Source organism: Heteronotia binoei, chromosome 1, assembly GCF_032191835.1.
Source record: "Heteronotia binoei isolate CCM8104 ecotype False Entrance Well chromosome 1, APGP_CSIRO_Hbin_v1, whole genome shotgun sequence".
NCBI classification, from domain to species: domain Eukaryota; kingdom Metazoa; phylum Chordata; class Lepidosauria; order Squamata; family Gekkonidae; genus Heteronotia; species Heteronotia binoei.
In genome coordinates, this window is record NC_083223.1 from 7570277 (window position 1) to 7593325 (window position 23049).

The 23049-nt window shown below is 46.6% G+C and overlaps 1 protein-coding gene across 1 annotated transcript in view; it reads left to right on the forward strand.

Annotated features, from left to right (window-relative positions):
* The window catches only part of EHBP1 (EH domain binding protein 1), a 527871-nt gene that overhangs the window by 484782 nt on the left and 20040 nt on the right, over positions 1-23049 (forward strand). The window contains 2 exon segments of the mRNA XM_060230596.1: positions 15359-15458; positions 18551-18624. Coding sequence (XP_060086579.1) covers positions 15359-15458; positions 18551-18624 — 174 coding nt within the window.

Here is a 23049-nt window from a genome sequence, read left to right on the forward strand (position 1 = left end):
GTGGATCTCTTTTATTAGGTACCTTCTGAGGGTTGCAGTTCATTTAGGCAAAGCGGTTGAAATACGCTTAGCCTGGCTTGTCGTGACAGATTTACTGCAGCGTAAAGTATAGATGAGTTCCCGTCTTCATCCATTTTTACACCAAGAGTCAGTCGTGTCTCTACACGTTTCTGATTTTCAAGTAATAGTTGTCATGTTTTCCTGCACTTCCTCTTGTGTTTTTTTTTTTATCACCCTGAACAGTCAGAAGAAGATGAAGATATTGGATTTGTATCCTGCCCTCTATTTCGAGTCTCAGAGCGGCTCACAATCTCCTTTATCTTCCTCCCCCACAACAGACACCCTGTGAGGTGGGTGGGGCTGAGAGGACTCTCACAGCAGCTGCCCTTTCAAGGACAACCTCTGCCAGAGCTATGGCTGACCCAAGGCCACGCCAGCAGCTGCAAGTGGAGAAGTGGGGAATCAAGCCCGGTTCTCCCAGAAAAGAGACTGCACACTTAACCACTACACCAAACTGGCTCTCAGACTAGGTTGATCCGGGTTTAGTTTACTCCTGGCAGACTTAACGGCTTAAATAGTAACTGGTATATTGACTTTCCTATTATTGATTTTGTTGTGACATTTACATTTCTTTTTATTTTTTGCATTTTTAAAATCTTCTCGATGCATTTGTACACACTGCCCACACATGTACATGTATACATTCACTCACTCGGGGCATTGCTGTTTCCTTCTGTTTATGTTCTGCTTAGGTTTTGTTTAGGTTCCTTTTTGTTTAGGTTCTGACACATTGGTCGTTTTCGCACTCACCTCCAGCCGGCACAACCCCCCTCTTCACCGCGCAGGATCTGCGCGGATTTCGCACTAAATGCCGCGGAGCAGCCTTTTGCGCCAGAAACTCCCGTCGCAAAAGTCGCGCAAACGCCAAACTGATTTTTGGCGATTTACGTTTGAGCGGCTTTTGCGCCGGGAGTTTCCAGCGCAAAAGGCTGCTCCGCGGCATTTAGTGTGAAAGCCGCGCAGATCCTGCGCGGTGAAGAGGGGGTCACGCCGGCTGGAGGTGAGTGCGGAAAACGACCATTGATTCTGCATCACAATTGAACAGACTACTTTTTGTTAAAATAATAAACCACATAGTCAATCCCTTGGTGTTTAACAGAGGAAAAAAATTATAAATCTTCATCTAAAGAAGCAACACATATATTTACTTCTGTTTTCTTTTTAGCTTGAAGCCTAAATATCTCCGTCTGTTAGGGCTTCACATGAACAAAAGAAGTCTTTTTAAAAAAATATTTGTATGTTGCTTTTCTGTCTCGGAATCTCCAAAGCGGGGAGACAGTTCATGAACATCCCAAGTCAAAGCAATAATTTGGGAGCTGGAAATTGATAAAGGCAATGAAGCTTTTAAAAAGCATATTAAAAACCCCATATCCTGGACTGGTGAACAAAACTATAGAATTCTCTTTACTGCACGCTGGCTTGAAATTGAATTTGTTTCAGCAGCTTCTGGGAGCCTTGGGAGTTGTATGCAGAGAGTAATGAGCATAACTAAGTTCTTGCCTTATTTTTTTCCTGTGATCGCTCTTAATTCTGAAACAGGTAATATTGGTGATTCTATACAATCAGGGAGGTACATGGTGGGTTTCAGATCAGGGGAAGAAGAGGAGAATCCGACCCTCCATTCGAAGAAGAGCACAAAATAGGAATACAGTTTGACCATGTTAGATGAAGGAAAACACACTTCACTTACGAAAGGGTGGGGGGAAGTACTTCGAGCCAACTTTATTATGACGACCAAAGTTCGTGCCAAAAAAAACCCCCTGCAAGCGGAATTCTGTACAATGTGTCGATAAAATAACATGCATCGTTGTTCTGAAGTTTTTAAAATGACTTCCATATTTTGGCAGTGTACCTGTTAGATTATACTTGAAAGCTATGTGCATGTTTCCTATTCATTCTTTTAAAATACATCTCACTGTCTGGGGCGGGCAGAGAGGGGAATCATCTTTTTAGGCTTCTGTTTTAGACAAAGGAAGTCGTCCTTTAGGGTCTCCTCCAAAACGGTCCAAGTGACCACAAGTGAAACGGTTGGACTGTAAATGTTCTCCCAGAGAAAAACGCCTTCTGTATGACAATTAACCAGGTGAGGTTAAAGCAAGATAAGATGGATTCCGGGTCTCTTGCAGGAACCCTGCTCACCTTCCGTTTTTAAGCTACAGCGTAAAGTGCCTTTTTTTTTTCTTCATGAGATTAGGTATTGTGGCAGAAGCTAAAACTGCCTTTTCCCCCCCTCTACCCATACCGGCATACAACTGCCTTTGCTTTTTTTCCCTGCTAACAAGACTGCTTTACCACTACAGCCCCACTCTAAGTAATTAAATCAATCCTTTGTACTTACCGTATTCTCCTCTAGTGACGGTACGAGATCTGATTATATGGCTTCATGCATATTCAAAGTACAGCGCTGACGGCCCTTTAATGAGCTCTTACTTAATCAGAAAGAACAATGTTCATCTTGTTCTTTTTTTTCCTTCCCCCCCCCCCCCCTCATACATTAGAACTCGGAACAGTTGAGGGAGAAAGAAAGAAAGAAAAAAAAAAAGAAACATCCAGCATTCATTTGAAAAATATATTGTACTTTGAAAAGTGTCTAAGCTAGGGAAGTTGCATTCTGCCCTTTAAAAGTCTGATGGGCAAATTGGATTACTAGTATTGGATTAAATAACAAATGGTTGGAGGAGAAATGAGAAAAGCTTGCTGTGATCACAGGGCTTTTAATATTTTTTCCCCTACTTATAAAGCTGAAGGGGTCTTTAACCAGTTATTAAAGTCAGGATTAATTTGTAATGGTCCAACTTACTAGTTTTAAAAGGGTTTCTTCCCGCCCCCCCCCACCCTCCCCGGTACAAAAAGGAACCAAAACAATAGCATAATATAAGTGTATTTTATAAAGAAAAACAGCAAAAACCGAAATTTTAAATTCAAAGCCTGAGTTATATGTTTGGATCGTCTTGTAGCGATTTCACAAAAGTAGTTTCACGTGAAAATACTGGAACGTTTCACAAACATGATTTACTCTTCCTTTAAATAACACGTGTATTGGTGATTCTCCAGAAAAAAAAAAAAACATGTTTATATTCTCATTTTGTAACAATCAAAATGATCTTCTCAGGGTTTGTTTGTTTTTATACTCTGGATACAAAATGAAAATAAGTGCACAAAACACAATTGGCCCTGCTTGAATTTTGCCCAGTTTTGCAAATTAAACAAAGCAATCTATGAATGGAAGAAACATCTTTTTTTATTTAGAAGTTAACCAGCGTAATGTTTTGCTTTTTTAAAAAAAAAATCATCAAGTAGTGTCTAATAATTGTATGCTGGCTTTAAAATAAATTGCTGCTCGGCTTTCAGTTTTTAAATATCTTTTATTTTGCGCAACCAAAGCATTTTACATCGTTGGTAGAAGAATTTAAGTCCATGGCCAGCAAACCCCAGCCGCTGTTAATATTGCACACTCGTGTCATTTCAGTGATCAAAAAGGCGTTCGTCCGGGGCACAATTGGCCTTTTTCCAAACGGCAAGCTTTTTCTCCATTGTTGCTTTTTAAAAAAAAAAAAAAAAACACCCCCCTTTCTTCTTTTGTTGCTGCCCCGAGATTTGTTCCTATCGCAGCCCATATCACATGACTGGTGTTTGGGCATCACATGGTCCAAGGCGAACACAAAAACAGTTAACCTAAAAGGCAGACTTTAAAAAAAAAAAAAAAACCTATAAAACAGTAAAGGCTTCAAGTCCCTTAAAACTACGGCGTGTGTTTCACGCAGCTGAAGTTTTCCCATTTAGATGTATTTATCTTAGTCCCATAATTGATAAAAAGGAACCTTTGCCTTCATTTGTTTCTGTTACTTGACATGTCGCTTGGCTTTAGATTTTGGTAGAAGGAGAGGTCGCCTCAGCACCTTGTGTTCTGCCCTATGCTGTGGATAACTGCTGTGAAGAAAACATTGCCTTGTCTAAACCACGTTTTGCTATTGAGTGATGTCACCAGGGTTCCCTCTATGCTGAGTTAGTGTGAGCGAGCTCACAGTTTTTTAGACTCTGGCTCACACATTTTTTTTTTTTACTTAGCTCAGGAAAAATGGCCCCAGACAAAACTAATTGATGCAGGAGCTCACAACTTTAATGCCAGTGGCTCACAAAGTAGAATTTTTTTCCTCAGCTTAGAGGGAACAGTGGATGTCACCCGCACAATTTCCTAATTCATTCGTTAGTTTTATTTCTATTAAATGAAGGGTGACGTTCCTGTGAGAGGTCCGGAAGAATCATCAGTCTTTTGAGCAGGGGTAGAATTCTAGCGGGAGCTCCTTTGCATATTAGGCCACACCCCCTGATGTATCCAATCCTCCAAGAGCTTACCAAAAAAAAGAGCCTTGTAAGCTCTTGGAGGATTGGCTGCATCCAGGGGGTGTGGCCTAATATGCAAAGGAGCTCCTGCTAGAGTTCCACCCCTGCTTTTGAGAGTTCGCCTCTCCAACCAGTCTTTGTAGATTCACCACTTGTTTGTTCTAATGGACTCAGCCATGAACAGGGTGAGGTGATCACCTATAGAACAGAATTTTACTTCAGTCTTTCATATTATTCCTCCCAGGGCTTTTTTTTGTAACAGGAACTCCTTTGCCTATTAGGCCACACACCCCTGCTGTAGCCAATCCTCTTGGAGCTTACAGGGCCTACTGTAAGCTCCAGGAGGATTGGCTACATCAGGTGGGGGGTGGCCTAATAGGCAAAGGAGTTCCTGTTACAAAAAAAAAGCCTTGGGAGTTTTCGTGTGTTCCCAAATCCGCGAGTGAATCTTTGCAATTATCTTAATGTGGTCATCGTTACTGACTTCTGTACCTCTAAGAAATGGAGAAATATGTGTGTCATATGAGGAGGCATCGTCAAAAACGTAAGTGGAATTGTGATTTTTTTTTTTTAATTCATGGCTATTGATATTCCCCAAATTTCATCCAAGAATGATACTGACTCTCATCCTGTCTTTTGAATCTTGTGAGCAGAGAGTGACACCACTTTCCATATAAAAGTTGTTCGGGTATATTTTGTTTCACCTCTGTGATTAAGTGATTGTATCAATAAGCTTCTGCTTCTTGTCACCCTACAATCAGCTGAGATATTTGCTAGTCGATCGCATCAGTTTTGCTGCCGTTTTGAATGTCATATTTCCTGCACGGTGTGGTGCGAAGTGAGCACGTGTGAAATGGAAAGTCCCCAGCTCGCTTTGCTACCGTTGTAGGTCAGGAAAGCCACTGTTCTCAATCCCAGCTGTCCGTCAGCAGGGCGAGGAGAATAACGTTGGCCTGCTTTGTAGCACCGTCAGATGGGTTGCTGAGATCATACTTTGCGAAATGCTTCAAACGCTCAGAAAGCTGCATTCAAATTATTCTTTGATTTCCGTTACAGTTTTTACTTTGTCCCCGCCAGGGCCAGCGCATAGGAGTAAGCCGGATAGGCAGCCACCTAGAGCGCCACCTGGCCACAGGGGCATTCACTCACCTGGAGGCATTTGGAGCTGCTCCAAATGCCTCCAAAGTGAGCAGAGGTGCTGTTCACCCCGTCCAGCCCCTTCTGGACCCAGAAGGAGTTGGGTGGGGCACGTAGCACGTTTTCTCAGCTCAGAAGCGTTTGGAGCTGCTTCGAACATCTCTGGGCTGTGCAAACATGCCACCCCCACCCAGCTCTTCCAGGTCTGCAGCCTTGCGGGGCGGCGCATGCCCCCTGCCTGGGGTGCCAGATGGCCTGACACCAGTCCCAGCATTCTTTGTTATGCTTGACCCCCTCCGTCTTCTGCAAAAGTTATAGAAAAAGAAGAAGACTGCAGATTTATACCCCGCCCTACTCTCTCAATCAGAGACTCAGAGCGGCTTACAATCTCCTATGTCTTCTCCCCCTACAACAGACACCCTGTGAGGTGGGTGGGGCTGAGAGAGTTCTCACAGCACCTGCCCTTTCAAGGACAACCTCTGCCAGAGCTATGGCTGACCCGCAGCCATTCCAGCAGCTGCAAGTGGAGGAGTGGGGAATCAAACCTGGTCCACGCAGTTAACCACGACACCAAACTGGCTCTCAAAATATAGCATTTTGTGAGCAGAAACAAGTTTTGCAGAACAGGTATTTCTGCTGAGTCTCGCTCTGCACGACAGCCTCCTGTTTCGGAGGGTGCCTTCACTCCAGCAGTACAATAATAGAAGAAACGTCAGGGTGAAACTATACTATCAAAACATTTATGACAGGGAAATATATGTGATCGGAAAAACCTGTGGCCTCTACTTCTGAGTAGACCCTACTTCTAAATAATCTAAGACTGTGAAGTGGGATAATTTGTCTGTTAAAGTGCCTGTGTGCAATCTGGACGAAAGAATTCATTGCATACTGCTTTCTCGTGATTTCGGTTTCTGAGTCAAAAGCAGACTCTTGACCTTTAAAAAGTGCCTGCGTGCACGCTGATGTATTTTTCTGCAGACCGTTTTAATTCATTTTCGTGCAGACTGTTTGGGAAAAGACTGTTCATCAAAGTACCTGCGTGCACTTTTGTGTTCCTTGTTGCAGTCTGTTTAAAGCTGGAAGCTTTGGAATATTAAAGTGCCTTTTGTGCACATTTATATTTTTTTCATCTTGGATTATTTAGAAGTACAGTCTACTCAGAATTAGAGGCCGCAAGGTTTTTCCTATCACATATTTTTTTTCCCTGTAATAAATGTTTTGCTAGCGTAGTTTCAACTTGACATTTCTTCTATTATAGTTTTGCTTAAACTCCGGGACCTCCCCCCCGCCTCTTTTTCTACAATACTTCGCTTCAGCAGTGGCATTTCATGACGTGCAGAGGGAGGGAGAGACTAATAAAGAATCGCTTCCACAAACTTATTTCCGTAGAGCATTTATTAGCCACCCTCCATCAGACCTCAAGGTCTTTATTAGCCATCAGGCCTCAAAGCAACTCTCGATGTAAATAATAATAAAACACAATGAAAATCAATAATATAAAACCGCCAATAGGCACAAGAGCAAATCAAATGCTGTTGTAAATTATCTTCCGTTTTCCTCCTGAAGACCGAGACTGAGAGGGTGAGGTTCACCTCCCTTGGAAGTTTGTTTCACAACCGTGGGGCTACCACTGAAAAGGCCCTCTCTTGAGGGCTTCCTTGGGTCAGGGGGACAGTCAAGAGAGACTCTTCTTGCAGGGCTGCAGCCAGCACACCGAACAGCACCCCTTTTCGATATTGCAGTGCCCTCACCCATCAGCAGCTGGCGCACCTTCCAGGCGCCAGGGTGTGCGTTTTAAGGTGCCATTTCAGCTGCACACCTGAGCACCGCTGCTGCTGTCTCCCGTCTCCTGGACGGTGGCGGTGAAGCGCCAGCTAGTGCTGGGGTCTACGGGGCATTCAGGCCAAGCAAGGCGAAGGGTGCACAAGGCCGGCGCCAGGGAAGAAACAGTTTTGGGAGATACGGGCCACGTCTTTTTCGCCTCACTGCTGGTCGGTGTAATTTTTCCCCCCCTTCCCTAACTTCCACATCGGAACACAACTTAAGGATTGGTGCTTTGCTGTGGTTTGAAATGCTGATTGCTTTGAAGGGGCAGCAGCTGGCAGGATCAGGCCTTGGAGAACGTTAAATGGCTGGAGGAAGGTGGGCGTGATCTCTCCCCGTTCGCTCGCTTTCACTGTTCGTTGTCCCCATTAGGTTTACGGTGCCCGAGCGCTAGGGTTGCCAAGTCCAATTCAAGAAATAGCTGGGGACTTTGGGGGTGGGGCCAGGAGACTTTGGGGGTGGAGCCAGGAGACATTGGGGCAGAGTCAGGAGCAAGGGTGCGACAAGCGTAATTGAACTCCAAGGGAGTTCTGGCCATCACATTGAAAGGGACGGCACACCTTTTTAAATTCCTTCTATAGGAAATAATGAAGGATTGGGGCACCTTCTTTTGGGGCTCGTAAAATTGGACCCCCTAGTCCAATCGTTTTGAAATTTGTGGGGGTACTTTGGGGAGAGGCACTAGATGCTATACTGAAAATGTGGTGCCTCTACCTCAAAAAACAGCTCCCCCAGAGCCCCCGAAACCTCCAGATCGATTCCTCATTATACCCTATGAGAATCCATCTCCACATAGGGGATAATGAAGCGCTAAGAAGACGTTTCCCTCCCTCCCCCCCCCCCCCGTTTCTGGCAACTCTGAAGCGAGGGATTGGCTTCTTTACTCACAAGTTGCTGCCAACTTCTTCAAAGTAACACAGACGCACCATCCCAAGAGGAAGCCTTGCAATGGGAGACTGAAGCCTCCGGAGGTGGAAAGTCACATGGTGGCTGTGGGGGCGGGGCTTCCCCCCCCTGCCAGCCAGCTGACTGGGGGTGGGAAGGAGCCTGGGAAAGCGGGAGAGCCCCCGCTGGGACCTGGGGATTGGCAAGCCTACCAAGCGCTCCTCCAAAGACAGCCCCACTTTGATGTTGAAATCAAATTTATTTATTTAGTGTCCCCCTGCCTCACGGTAAAAAATTCCCGGCTAGAGCGCTGTATCCATGTGATCTTGGTTCCCATGTAGAAACATACGCAAGAAGATGCCTAGTCCCAACCAGTGTTCCCTCTAAGCTGAATTAGTGTGAGCTAGCTCACAGATTTTTAGCCTCCAGCTCACACATTTTTGTCTTCGCCCAGAAAGGATGATCCCAGAGCACAGTCATTTAGGCAGCAGCTCACAACTTGAATGCCAGTCGCTCACAAAGCAGAATTTTTGCTCACAAGACTGCAGCTTAGAGGGAACTTTGCTCCCAAGCCATTGCGGGTCTTTCAATCTTGCTTCATTGGATCCAGCTTAGAGTCACTGCATAAACGTATTGGTGTGCAATAGAAATTTAAACGGGTGCGTTCGAAATTTAAGAGGACGGTAACAGCACTAAAGATTTCCAGTTTTTTTTTTCTCTTTCTGTGTTTCTCCCATCGTGAAATTAGTGTACAGCAGCAGAAATCAGCAGCATTGTTTGAATCACGTGCCGAATCTGATCGTCAGCATGATTTTGGGGTTTGATAGTCGGGAGTCATTGCCGAGCCCGAAGGAAGCACGCGAACCGTTGTGGTTTAGTGAACGGACTGTGGAACTAGGACTGGGAAGAACCACATTCAAGTTCCCATTCAGACTGGAAGCTCAATGCGTGACCTGTCTCCTAGGAGGAGAGCCGTGAATGCCATCCCGTGAACGGGATAAAAGGGCAGTCGATAGATGAAAATGCTAATCAGAGGTAGCCGGGACATGTTGATCATGTGTTGCGCACCTTGCCATGATTCAGGATGCCTGACAACGAGGTGTTGGGGTGGGCTAGCCTCTTTGGCTCCGGTACAGGCAGGAGAGAGGGTGGGCACAGGTGAGCTGCAGGCAAAAGTAAGGATGAGATGGTGAAAGAGACCCTCCCGCCTCTTGTGTTCTGGTGGGAGTTTCAAACATTGAGAGTTGCTTTCCAGTGATTGTAGAAGGATGCAACTGTCCCGTACCATGGGCTTTTTTATATCCCAACCAAGGTCTTTTAGCAGACACAGGCTGCAGTATCGCTCCGTAATCTCTCCATACCTTACTTTGTCTCATTATCATCCTCTAGAGCAGAAGTATCAAACATGCAGCCTGGGGGGGGGGGCGAATCAGGCCCCCAGAGGGCTCCTATCAGACCCCCGAGCAACTGGCTGTCATCTACTTCCTTTTCCCTCTATCTCTCGCTTCCTTCTGCATCACAACTTGCTTTGCCAGGCTCGCTCAATCACACAGGAGCTACAGAGCAAAACCTCTATTTTCTCCATTGGCTGAGGCTCCTCCCTTGGGGAGGAAGGGGGGAGGGAGAGCTTGCTTTGCCAGGCTGTCTCAATCTCACAGCAGAGCTACTGAGCCAAACCCCTCTTCCTTCTAGTGGCTGAGGCTCCTCCCCCTCCTAGTCCCCTGGGGAAGGAAGGAAAGAGCCAGAGCTTCCTTTGCCCAGTTCCCTGGATCCCATGGGAGAGGGGGGGTGGGAAACTTTAATTGTGTTTGTCTGTGTCCTTCATAAAGTTTATATCTCTGCTACCTAATTTTAAATAGGTACACACATGACCCAGCCCGGCAAGGTCTCATTTATGTCAGATCTGGCACTCATAACAGATGAGTCTGACACCCCTTCTCTAGAGAACCTTCTAAGGACAGAGGAAGCCTAACCTTTTTATGTGTTGCCACCAGGGTATAACATCTTGTATCATTTGAAATGAATTTGAAATGTGGTTCTTCCCAGTTAGAACGGATAAAAGGAAGTCCTTCTTCACCCAATGGGTGATTCACATGTGGAATTCACTGCCACAGGAGGTAGTGGCGGCTACAAGCATAGCCAGCTTCATGAGGGGATTGGATAAACATATGGAGCAGAGGTCCATCACTGGCTATGAGCCACAGCATATTATTGGAACTCTCTGTCTGGGGCAGTGATGCTCTGTATTCTTGGTGCTGGGGAGGCAACAGTGGGATGGCTTCTAGTATCCTGGCCCCACTGATGGACCTCCTGATGTCACCTGGGGGCTTTTTGGCTACTGTGTGCCACAGAGTGTTGGGCTAGATGGGCCATTAGCCTGATCCAACATGGCTTCTCTTATGTCTGGGGCAGTGACGCTCGGTATTCTTGTTGCTTGGGTGGGGCAACAGTGGGAGGACTTCTAGTGCCCTGGCCCCACTGGTGGACCTCCTGATGGCACCTGGGGTTTTTTGGCCACTGTGTGACACAGAGTGTTGGACTGGATGGGCCATTGGCCTGATCCAACATGGCTTCCCTTATGTCTGGGGCAGTGACTCTCTGTATTCTTGTTGCTTGGGAGGTGCAACAGTGGGAGGACTTCTAGTGCCCTGGCCCCACTGATGGACCTCCTGATGGCACCTGGGGTTTTTTGGCCATTGTGTGACACAGAGTATTGGACTGAATGGGCCATGAGCCTGATCCAACATGGTTTCTCTTATGTTCTTATGTGACACAGAATGTTGGACTGGATGGGCCATTGGCCTGATCCAACATGGCTTCTCTTATGTTCTTATGTGACACAGAGTATTGGATTGAATGGGCCATGGGCCTGATCCAACATGGTTTCTCTTATGTTCTTATGTGACACAGAGTGTTGGACTGGGTGGGCCATTGCCCTGATCCAACATGGCTTCTCTTGTGTTCTTATGTGACACAGAGTGTTGGACTGGAGGGGCCATTGGCCTGATCCAACATGGCTTCTCTTATGTTCTCATGTGACACAGAGTGTTGGACTAGATGGGCCATTGGCCTGATCCAACATGGCTTCTCTTATGTTCTTACGTGATACAGAGTGTTGGACTGGATGGGCCATTGGACTGATCCAACATGGCTTCTCTTATGTTCTTATGTGACACAGAGTGTTGGACTGGATGGGCCATTGGACTGATCCAACATGGCTTCTCTTATGTTCCTATGTGACACAGAGTGTTGGACTAGATGGGCCATTGGCCTGATCCAACATGGCTTCTCTTATGTGACACAGAGTGTTGGACTGGATGGGCCATTGGACTGATCCAGCATGGCTTCTCTTATGTGACACAGAGTGTTAGACAGGATGGGCCATTGGCCTGATCCAACATGGCTTCTCTTATGTTCCTATGTGACTCAGAGTGTTGGACTGGATGGGCCATAGGCCTGATCCAACATGGCTTCTCTTATGTTCTTACGTGACACAGAGTGTTGGACTGGATGGGCCATTGGCCTGATCCAACATGGCTTCTCTTATGTTCTTATGTGACACAGAGTGTTGGACTGGGTGGGCCATTGCCCTGATCCAACATGGCTTCTCTTATGTTCCTATGTGACACAGAGTGTTGGACTGGAGGGGCAATTGGCCTGATCCAACATGGCTTCTCTTATGTTCTCATGTGACACAGAGTGTTGGACTAGATGGGCCATTGGCCTGATCCAACATGGCTTCTCTTATGTTCTTACGTGATACAGAGTGTTGGACTGGATGGGCCATTGGCCTGATCCAACATGGCTTCCCTTATGTCTGGGGCAGTGACTCTCTGTATTCTTGTTGCTTGGGAGGTGCAACAGTGGGAGGACTTCTAGTGCCCTGGCCCCACTGGTGGATCTCCTGATGGCACCTGGGGTTTTTTGGCCACTGTGTGACACAGAGTGTTGAGCTTGATGAGCCATTGGCCTGATCCAACATGGCTTCTCTTATGGCTTGGGCAGTGACTCTATGTATTCTTGTTGCCTGAGAGGGGCAACAGTGGGAGAAAAACTAGTGCCCTGGCCCCATTGATGGACCTCCTGATGGCACCTGGGGTTTTTTGGCCACTGTGTGACACAGAAAGTTGTACTGGATGGGCCGTCTTCCTGATCCAACATGGCTTCCCTTATGTCTGGGGCAGTGACTCTCTGTATCCTTGTTGCTTGGGAGGGGCAACAATGGGAGGACTTCTAGTGCCCTGGCCCCACTGATGGACCTCCTGATGGCACCTGGGGTTTTTTGGCCATTGTGTGACACAGAGTATTGGACTGAATGGGCCATGAGCCTGATCCAACATGGTTTCTCTTATGTTCTTATGTGACACAGAATGTTGGACTGGATGGGCCATTGGCCTGATCCAACATGGCTTCTCTTATGTTCTTATGTGACACAGAGTATTGGATTGAATGGGCCATGGGCCTGATCCAACATGGTTTCTCTTATGTTCTTATGTGACACAGAGTGTTGGACTGGGTGGGCCATTGCCCTGATCCAACATGGCTTCTCTTGTGTTCTTATGTGACACAGAGTGTTGGACTGGAGGGGCCATTGGCCTGATCCAACATGGCTTCTCTTATGTTCTCATGTGACACAGAGTGTTGGACTAGATGGGCCATTGGCCTGATCCAACATGGCTTCTCTTATGTTCTTACGTGATACAGAGTGTTGGACTGGATGGGCCATTGGACTGATCCAACATGGCTTCTCTTATGTTCTTATGTGACACAGAGTGTTGGACTGGATGGGCCATTGGACTGATCCAACATGGCTTCTCTTATGTTCCTATGTGACACAGAGTGTTGGACTAGATGGGCCATTGGCCTGATCCAACATGGCTTCTCTTATGTTCCTATGTGACACAGAGTGTTGGACAGGATGGGCCATTGGCCTGATCCAACATGGCTTCTCTTATGTTCTTACGTGATACAGAGTGTTGGACTGGATGGGCCATTGGACTGATCCAACATGGCTTCTCTTATGTTCCTATGTGACACAGAGTGTTGGACTAGATGGGCCATTGGCCTGATCCAACATGGCTTCTCTTATGTGACACAGAGTGTTGGACAGGATGGGCCATTGGCCTGATCCAACATGGCTTCTCTTATGTTCCTATGTGACACAGAGTGTTGGACAAGATGGGCCATGGGCCTGATCCAACATGGTTTCTCTTATGTTCTTATGTGACACAGAGTGTTGGACTGGATGGGCCATTGGACTGATCCAACATGGCTTCTCTTATGTTCCTATGTGACACAGAGTGTTGGACTGGAGGGGCAATTGGCCTGATCCAACATGGCTTCTCTTATGTTCTCATGTGACACAGAGTGTTGGACTAGATGGGCCATTGGCCTGATCCAACATGGCTTCTCTTATGTTCTTACGTTATACAGAGTGTTGGACTGGATGGGCCATTGGACTGATCCAACATGGCTTCTCTTATGTTCCTATGTGACACAGAGTGTTGGACTAGATGGGCCATTGGCCTGATCCAACATGGCTTCTCTTATGTTCTTACGTGACTCAGAGTGTTGGACTGGATGGGCCATTGGCCTGATCCAACATGGCTTCTCTTATGTGACACAGAGTGTTGGACTGGATGGGCCATTGGACTGATCCAGCATGGCTTCTCTTATGTGACACAGAGTGTTGGACAGGATGGGCCATTGGCCTGATCCAACATGGCTTCTCTTATGTTCCTATGTGACACAGAGTGTTGGACAAGATGGGCCATTGGCCTGATCCAACATGGCTTCTCTTATGTTCTTATGTGACCCAGAGTGTTGGACTGGATGGGCCACTGGCCTGATCCAACATGGCTTCTCTTATGTTCTTATGTGACCCAGAGTGTTGGACTGGATGGGCCACTGGCCTGCTCCAACATGGCTTCTCTTATGTTCCTATGTGACTCAGAGTGTTGGACTGGATGGGCCATAGGCCTGATCCAACATGGCTTCTCTTATGTTCTTATGTGACTCAGAGTGTTGGACTGGATGGGCCATTGGACTGATCCAACATGGCTTCTCTTATGTTCTTATGTGACACAGAGTGTTGGACTGGATGGGCCATTGGCCTGATCCAACATGGCTTCTCTTATGTTCTTATGTGACACAGAGTGTTGGACTGGATGGGCCATTGGCCTGATCCAACATGGCTTCTCTTATGTTCTTATGTGACACAGAGTGTTGGACTGGATGGGCCACTGGCCTGATCCAACATGACTTCTCTTATGTTCTTATGTGACTCAGAGTGTTGGACTGGATGGGCCATTGGACTGATCCAACATGGCTTCTCTTATGTTCTTATGTGACACAGAGTGTTGGACTGGATGGGCCACTGGCCTGATCCAACATGGCTTCTCTTATGTTCTTATGTGACACAGAGTGTTGGACTGGATGGGCCACTGGCCTGATCCAACATGGCTTCTCTTATGTTCTTATGTGACTCAGAGTGTTGGACTGGATGGGCCATTGGACTGATCCAACATGGCTTCTGTTATGTTCTTATGTGACACAGAGTGTTGGACTGGATGGGCCATTGGCCTGATCCAACATGGCTTCTCTTATGTTCTTATGTGACACAGAGTGTTGGACTGGATGGGCCATTGGCCTGATCCAACATGGCTTCTCTTATGTTCTTATGTGACACAGAGTGTTGGATTGGATGGGCCATTGGCCTGATCCAACATGGCTTCTCTTATGTTCTTATGTGACACAGAGTGTTGGACTGGATGGGCCATTGGCCTGATCCAACATGGCTTCTCTTATGTTCTTATGTGACACAGAGTGTTGGACTGGATGGGCCATTGGCCTGATCCAACATGGCTTCTCTTATGTGACACAGAGTGTTGGATTGGATGGGCCATTGGCCTGATCCAACATGGCTTCTCTTATGTTCTTCTGTGACACAGAGTGTTGGACTGGATGGGCCATTGGACTGATCCAACATGGCTTCTCTTCTGTTCTTATGTGACACAGAGTGTTGGACTGGATGTGCCATTGGCTTTATCAAACATGGCTTCTCTTATGTTCTTATTGCAACTCAGTGATGTCTCTGCTTTTTGAATAGGGAGAAACACTGAAGAAGAAGAATCTATGATGCAAGAATGGTTCATGCTGGTCAACAAGAAGAATGCCTTAATAAGGAGGATGAACCAGCTCTCTCTCTTGTGAGTATCTCAATTGCGGGAAGGGCGGGAAAGGCAGGTGCTTTGTGCCTTGCCTTGTCACGTCCCAAGTAGGTCCTTTCATCAGCCTTCCCTGCCAACATGAACCTTCTCCTGCCAACACAAGGACTGCTAGGGCATGAGACGGAAAGGCAGGTGCAAAGTTTCACTCGAGGGCAGTTCAGAGGAGTCACGCTTTTGTTCCGTTTGTGGAAAAACAAAGAGCTAAGCCACACCCAGAGCACTTGAGCAAATGCTGTAATCACCGCTCTGGCATTCCCCAAAGACGAAGATCAAAAGGAGCAAATCTGCACGCTGGGCCCCATTGCAGCCCACATTCCATGTCCCAGTGCAGGATGAGTGCTTGGGGGAATGCGGACAATTTTTAAAAAGAAAGAAATAGCCAAGGCTAGTAGGCTAATGCTGAAGTGCTACTTCCGTATCTGTGGAGCTGAGGGTTGACACTTTCCTCCTGGCAATTGCAGGGCGGGGGAGCTTACCAGCAGTGAGGGGAGCCCTAAGTGACATCACTCCTGGGGTACACTGGAAGTTACATTGGTGGTGACGCAGAACACTCTGGTATTCAGGCAAAAACTCTATGGTAGATGCCCTTTTTTTGCCACAGAAATTTTTCCCGAATACCAGAATGTCTCATGCTACCAGTGACACAACTAATCACTTCCAGTGCATACTGAAAGTGAGGTCACTGCATTCCCAGTGACTTCACTGCAACACCGCTCTAAACATTCCCCCCGTTAGTTCACCCCCACACACACACACACACACACACACTGGCCAGCTGATCAGCTGTGCAGGAGGCAATGGCTGAAGGGTATGGCAGCCCTCGTGGAGGGTGGTGTCTGTGCTTACTCAGTGGTTAAGGAGCCCTACTCTGAATTTGCTGAGATGCAGACCCCTCTGACCATGTCCCGCAGCTGAAGCTGAGTCGGTTTCAAAGATATGTAGCTGTGCCGTGAAGTATACGCAGTCTTTTCTATCCAAAATGTTACATTTATTTACATCTAAGAGTCCTCTTACCAGATAGGTCTAAAGGCATGGGGAGCAAGAGTTATAGACACAACCATGATAAAATTTTGGCCACCTAGAATTTTGTTCTTTTGATAAGTGAGCCTGAATATATGTATGTTCATATATGTGGATGTCCGTATACTTGGGACGGACACAAACCAGGAAAATGGAGGTTTGTGGTTCATGAAAACCACGAATCTCTTACAAACTCCTCCATTGCATTAACCAGTTCACAAGTGAGTTCTTAAGGCATTTAAATGCTGTCAGAGCCCACCTCTGGGTCATCCGACCCGACTGAGCTCCAAGAGCTTACTTCTGGGTCAAGCCACCCGACCCGAAGCAAGCTCTGAAGGCCTGAAGTGAGCTCACTTGGGGAGCTCAGTCAAGTTTGGCTGGCCAACTTGACTGAGTTCTGAGAGCCCTTTATAGCCCTTTGGAGCCCACTTACAGGCCACATTTGCCCATAAGTGGGCCCCAAAGGCCTATAAAGACCTTTAGAGCTTTCTTCACAGTCAAGTTGGGCGGTCCAACTCGACTGAGCTCCCAGAATGAGCTCCAGTGGCCTATAAAGACCTTTAGAGCTTACTTCGGAGTTCAGTCAAGTTGGGCGGTCCAACTCGACTGAGCTCCCAGAATGAGCCCCAGTGGCCTTTAAAGACCTTTGGAACTTGCTCTCAGAATTCAGTCGAGCCAGTCCTACCTGGAGGTGGGATCCGAAAGCATTTAAATACCTTTGGAACTTACTTCTGGGTCTGGTGGCCCAACTTGAAGTGAGCTCTGAAAGCATTTAAATTCCTTTGGAGCTCACTTGGGTTGGACCTTGGGCCAGTGGTGGCCTCTCATGGTATCTAAATGCCTTCAGAGCTCACTTCAAGTTGGGCCACCAGACCCAGACGTTCCAAAGATATTTAAATGCCTTCGGAGCCTATAGAAACACTCCCATGAACCTCCATGGAGGTTTGTGGGCAGATCATGGCAGGTACATTCTCCCAAACCCCAGGTTCAGGAAGCACGAACCAACCCGGTTCATGCTTGAACCAGGGTTCATTCATGGGTTCGTGCCCATCCCTGCTGTATTCTAATGTTCTATGGTATTCCAATGTTCTTTAGTAACATGAAGTTGTATTGATTAATATTATAGAGAATGTCAAAACTTGACACTTCAGATTCTTGCCTCCTCTGTAGCATACGATGGAGATGCGATTTGCAGGTTTTTGTTTGTTTTTTAACAAGGGGAAACAGTTATATCTTGTGGGGTATGTTGTGTTAGACCAGGGGTGTCAAACATGCAGTCCGGGGGCCGAATCAGGCCCCCGAGCAACTGGCTGTTGTCTGCTTCCTTTCCCCTATATCTTGCTTCCTTCTGCATCACAGCTTGCTTTGCAAGGCTTACTCAATCGCACAGGAGCTACAGAGGATCCTATGAGGCTCCTCCCTTGGGGAGGAAGGGAGAGCTTGCTTTGCCAGGCTCTCTCAATCCCACCGCAGAGCTACTGAGCCAAGCCTCTCCCTTCTAGTGACTGAGTCTCCTCCCCCTCCTGGTCCCCTGGGGAAGGAAGGAAAGAGCCAGAGCTTCCTTTGCCCAGTTCCCTGGATCCCGTGGGAAAGATACAAAGGAAGCACCTTTAAGACCAATGAATGCTAACGTTTTATGCATGTTTTAAGTTTTTAAAATTTGTGTTTGTCTGTGTTCTTTATAAAATTTGTATCTCTGCTACTTAATCTTAAATAGGTACACACATGGCCCAACCTGACATGGCTTGGCCCAACAAGGTATCATTTATATCAGATTTATGCCCTCATACCAAATGAGTTTAACACCCTTGTGTTAGACAAAAGAGCAATCCTTTAAAAATTGTGGTGCTTCTGGAAATAAAGGACACCCGGCAACACTAATTCTGCCTTAAAAAAGCTTCGTCCCTGTGTATCATTTGTTTAGAGTAGCTTAGACCTAAAGAGAAAAGCCAGTTACGAGTCCTAAAAATCAATGCAAATTAAAGGTTTTTTAAAAGCGTTTAATGATTTAGTAATTAACATATTGATGAACTTTTTTGCCACTTGCCCAGGGAGAAAGAACACGACCTAGAAAGGCGGTACGAACTCCTGAACCGAGAATTGAGAGCAATGCTTGCCATTGAAGGTAAGACAAAGTGTTGTTTTGTTTTTCAAAAACCTCCAGACTTCCTGCAAAAAAGGCTGGTGGAAGGCTTGTAACTGAAAACGTGACTGTGAAACATCTCGCAGAACAGTTCTGCCCGTGGTAGCGTTTTTCCTCCCACTGCGAGAAGCCCTCCTCCAACGCAGGAAGTTTAAACCTGTTGCATGACAGGAAGATTTCCTTGTGGCACAAAAGAGCAGGGGTGGAATTCTAGCAGGAGCTCCTTTGCATATTAGGCCACACACCCCTGATGTAGCCACTCCTCCAAGAGCTTACGAAAAAAGAGCCTTGTAAGCTCTTGGAGGATTGGCTACATCAGGGGGGTGTGGCCTAATATGCAAAGGAGCTCCTGCTAGAATTCCATCGCTGCAGAAGAGCCCCATCTTTTGTGACAGAATTGGTCTGCAAGAACCAGCATGGAGCGTGCCCGTTTCTAGGCCAGAGATGTCTGTGTAAACAAAGGCCCGTAGCCCCTCACGGTGAACTTTGGGAAGAAATGGGGTGGGGTGGCACGGTGTAGACCGGCTTTTTTCCTCTCCCCAATTATTTATTTATTTCGATTAGGGAAAGTTCTGATGCTACCATGGCATTTGCGCCTCATCACACAACAAACAGAATCCATGATGATGATGATATTAGATCTATATCCCGCCCTATACTCTGAATCTCAGAGCAGTCACAATCTCCTTTATCTTCCCCCTCCACACACACACACACACACACACACACAACAGACACCCTGTGAGGTGGGTGGGGCTGACAGAGCTTTCACAGCAGCTCCTATGAGAGCTATGGCTGGCCCAAGGCCATGCCAGCAGGGGCAAGTGGAGGAGTGGGGAATCAAACCCGGTTCTCCCAGATAAGAGTCCACACACTTTAACCACTACACCAGACTGGCTTATTTCTGCGTCTTACGCATTTGTTAGCAGTCAGACTTCCACGAGAAGGAGAGGCCTCATTACAAAAAAAACCCCACTATGCATGTGTCAAGTAAATATTTCATCAGACAAAAATGACAGGATTAGTTCAATCCCCTGGGCATATTTTCTTCAGTCTCTGAGAAGGCCGGTCACCTCACCTGAATGAAAACGCACGAACAGATTGACATAAGGGATGAATTAAACAATTACCCGCTCTTCATAATGCTTTTAAATGAATTGTACAATAATCCTGCGGAGGATTCAGAAATAAAAGTAAACATCCAGAGAGGTTAAACCACCACTTTACCTTATTTTCTTATTTAAGTATACCTGAGTTTGGGTTATGTTTTTTGTTTTTAAATAAAGCTGTTCCACTTACACTTTTCAGACACAAATTCTGTCTTTACAGTTCAAAGACGCTTGCTTAAAAATTAATCCTCTGGGCTCTGTAAAATGGACCTTTTGTCTAATCAATGCAAATTGATTTTGCCATTCTATATTGACCTCTCAACCCTTTGACTGTCCATGGTAATTTCTTTCTTCACCTGATAAGGTAGCTGATCCATAATAAATCAATTCTAATTAGTTTAGAGACATCACTTGGAAGCATAACTTTTGGAAGAAAAAGGCAAAGCGGCGTCAGGTACTTTTCTAATCCAGCTCTTTGTAGGTTTTGTGGCAATCCTCGAGGATCCAGAATATAACTCTAAAGTTTAGAGTCGAAACCCAGGATGTGGCCGCTGCTTTCTGAAGAGGGTTTTGGCAGTAAACACCGTGAATTGCAAAAAACGATAGCGCAGTTTGAGGCCCGGGTATCTCCTTTTGGAGAACTTAGTATCTTCAGTTTTGAATGTGTGAGGTAGCATCAAGATAGGGTTTTGGTTGGTTTGTTTTTTAAGGATGGGCACTGTGGCACAGAGTGGTAAAGCCACAGCCCCGCAGTCTGCTCACGACCTGAGTTCGATCCTCTCGGAAGCTGGGTTCAGGTAGCCGGCGGAAGGTTGACTCAGCCTTCCGTCCTTCTGACGTTTTGCTAGCTCAACCAGCTACAATATTTCGTCGGGAGCTCTGTAGCTCAGATGACCCTGCGGCATAACTCCGGTCTTGCGTTACAACTCCATCTTCTTTGGTGTTTCAGCGGAACCCTGGATTCAATGCTCTGATCCTGTATTGCAGCATCCGAAGCATCATGGCTCAGGGTCGTTGGCAGCATCATAGAAAGCTACTCACGCCCCATTCTGCAGCCTCAAGCAGCAAGGGATCGTGTGCCTTCCAAAACACTGCGACGTATCATTTGGATTGCACTTTAAAATATAGCACTTTATAGCAAGCTGCACTTTAAAATACAGCACCCCTCATGCCATCTGGACTGCTTTCCTCCAATGGTCCTAGGAGTGGGGCAGTCCTGACTTGTGGGACATGGCTCCTCCTGACTTGTGGGACATGGAGAGCCAGTTTGGTGTAGTGGTTAAGTGTGCGGACTCTTATCTGGGAGAACCGGGTTTGATTCCCCACTCCTCCACTTGCACCTGCTGGAATGGCCTTGGGTCAGCCATAGCTCTGGCAGGGGTTGTCCTTGAAAGGGCAGCTGCTGTGAGAGCCCTCTCCAGCCCCACCCACCTCACAGGGTGTCTGTTGTGGGGGAGGAAGGGAAAGGAGATTGTGAGCCGCTCTGAGACTCTTCGGAGTGGAGGGCGGGATATAAATCCAATATCTTCATCTACCTCACAGGGTGTCTGTTGTGGGGGAGGAAGGGAAAGGAGATTGTGAGCCACTCTGAGACTCTTCGGAGTGGAGGGCGGGATATAAATCCAATATCTTCATCTACCTCACAGGGTGTCTGTTGTGGGGGAGGAAGGTAAAGGAGATTGTGAGCCGCTCTGAGACTCTTTGGAGTGGAGGGCGGGATATAAATCCAATATCTTCTTCTATCTTCTTCTTCTCCTCTTGAGCAGGGTCAGTCTCTCATGGGTCGATCCAGTCGGGGGAGGGGCCTGTCCCCTCGGACTCCCCAGTTTCACTGGCACTGCTGGACTTCCATGCTACATTTCATGCTACACTTTAAAATATAGCACCCCTCATGCTATCTAGACCAGGGGTGTCAAACGTCCTTGTTATGAGTGCTGGATCTGACATAAATGAGACCTGCATGTCATGAAACGTAATGCCAAGAAGAAGAGATATAAACTTTATAAAAGACACAGACAAACACAAATAAAACATGCTTAAAACTTTAGCACTTGTTGGTCTTAATAGTGCTTTTTTTGTATTTCTCCCGTGGGATCCTGGGAACTGGGCAAAGGAAGCTCTAGCTCTTTCCTTCCGTCCCCAGGGGACCAGGAGGGGGAGGAGCCTCAGCCAATAGAAGGAAGAGAGGCTTGGGCTGAGTAGCTCTGCTGTGTGATTGAGAGAACCTGGCAAAGCAAGCTATCCTCCTCCCCTTCCTCCCCAAGGGAGGAGCCTCAGCCAATGGAGAAAACAGAAGCTTTGCTCTGTAGCCTGGCAAAGCAAGCTGTGATGGAAAAGGAAGCAGAGGATAGCCAGTTGCTTGGGGGCCTGATAGGAGCCCTTCGGGGGCCTGATCCGGCCCCTGGGCTGCATGTTTGACACCCCTGATCTAGACTGCTTATTTTGTTGGGCTAATTCCGAAATCACCATGCAGATGACTAATCTATGGGACAAAAAAGGGGGGGGGCAAAGATAAATGCTGTGTGTGAAAGTAAAAGGGCTTTTCCACATTCATGTTTTCCTCACTTGTAAGTTCCTGTTTCTTCAAAAAAAAAAAATTTCTGTTCTGCACGTTTTGCTCCGTCTGCTCAATTTGATATCACACCAAGTTTTGTCCCGCATAAAAAGCTGCAGTTTTAATCTGCAGGTTTCTACACTGGACATAACCCAGAGTAATATCGAATTGACCAGTAGAGGGTGCAAAACACATGCAGAACAGAAAAAAAAAATCTTTGAAGAAACAGGAACTTACAAGTGAGGAAAGTCAGGATGCTGAAAAGCCCAAAATGTACTGATGGAATAATGAAAAGCTCCTACTGGCTTCTCCATAGCTTCAAAAGGAGATATGAAACGAGAGAGAGAGAGAGAGATGATAAAAATAAAATCAGATGGAGACAGACTATTTTTGTAAATTGTTCATTATGTGCATCCAGTGGTCAAAATAGGATTTCTGTATGTTAGATTTATATTTTTATTATTTATTTCCTCCATGCTCCCTTTGTATTGGATCGAATTAATCAAATATTTTTAAAAAAACAAAACAAATGGAGACAGTCAAAAGACAAGCCCCGTGGCGCAGAGTGGTAAAGCTGCAGTACTGCAGTCGGAGTCCTTTGCTCATGACCTGAGTTCGATCCCAGCGGAAGCTGAGTTCAGGTAGCCGGCTCCAGGTTGACTCAGCCTTCCATCCTTCCGAGGTCGGTCAAAGGAGTCCCCAACTTGCTGGGGGTGGGGGAAGTGTAGATGACTGGGGAAGGCA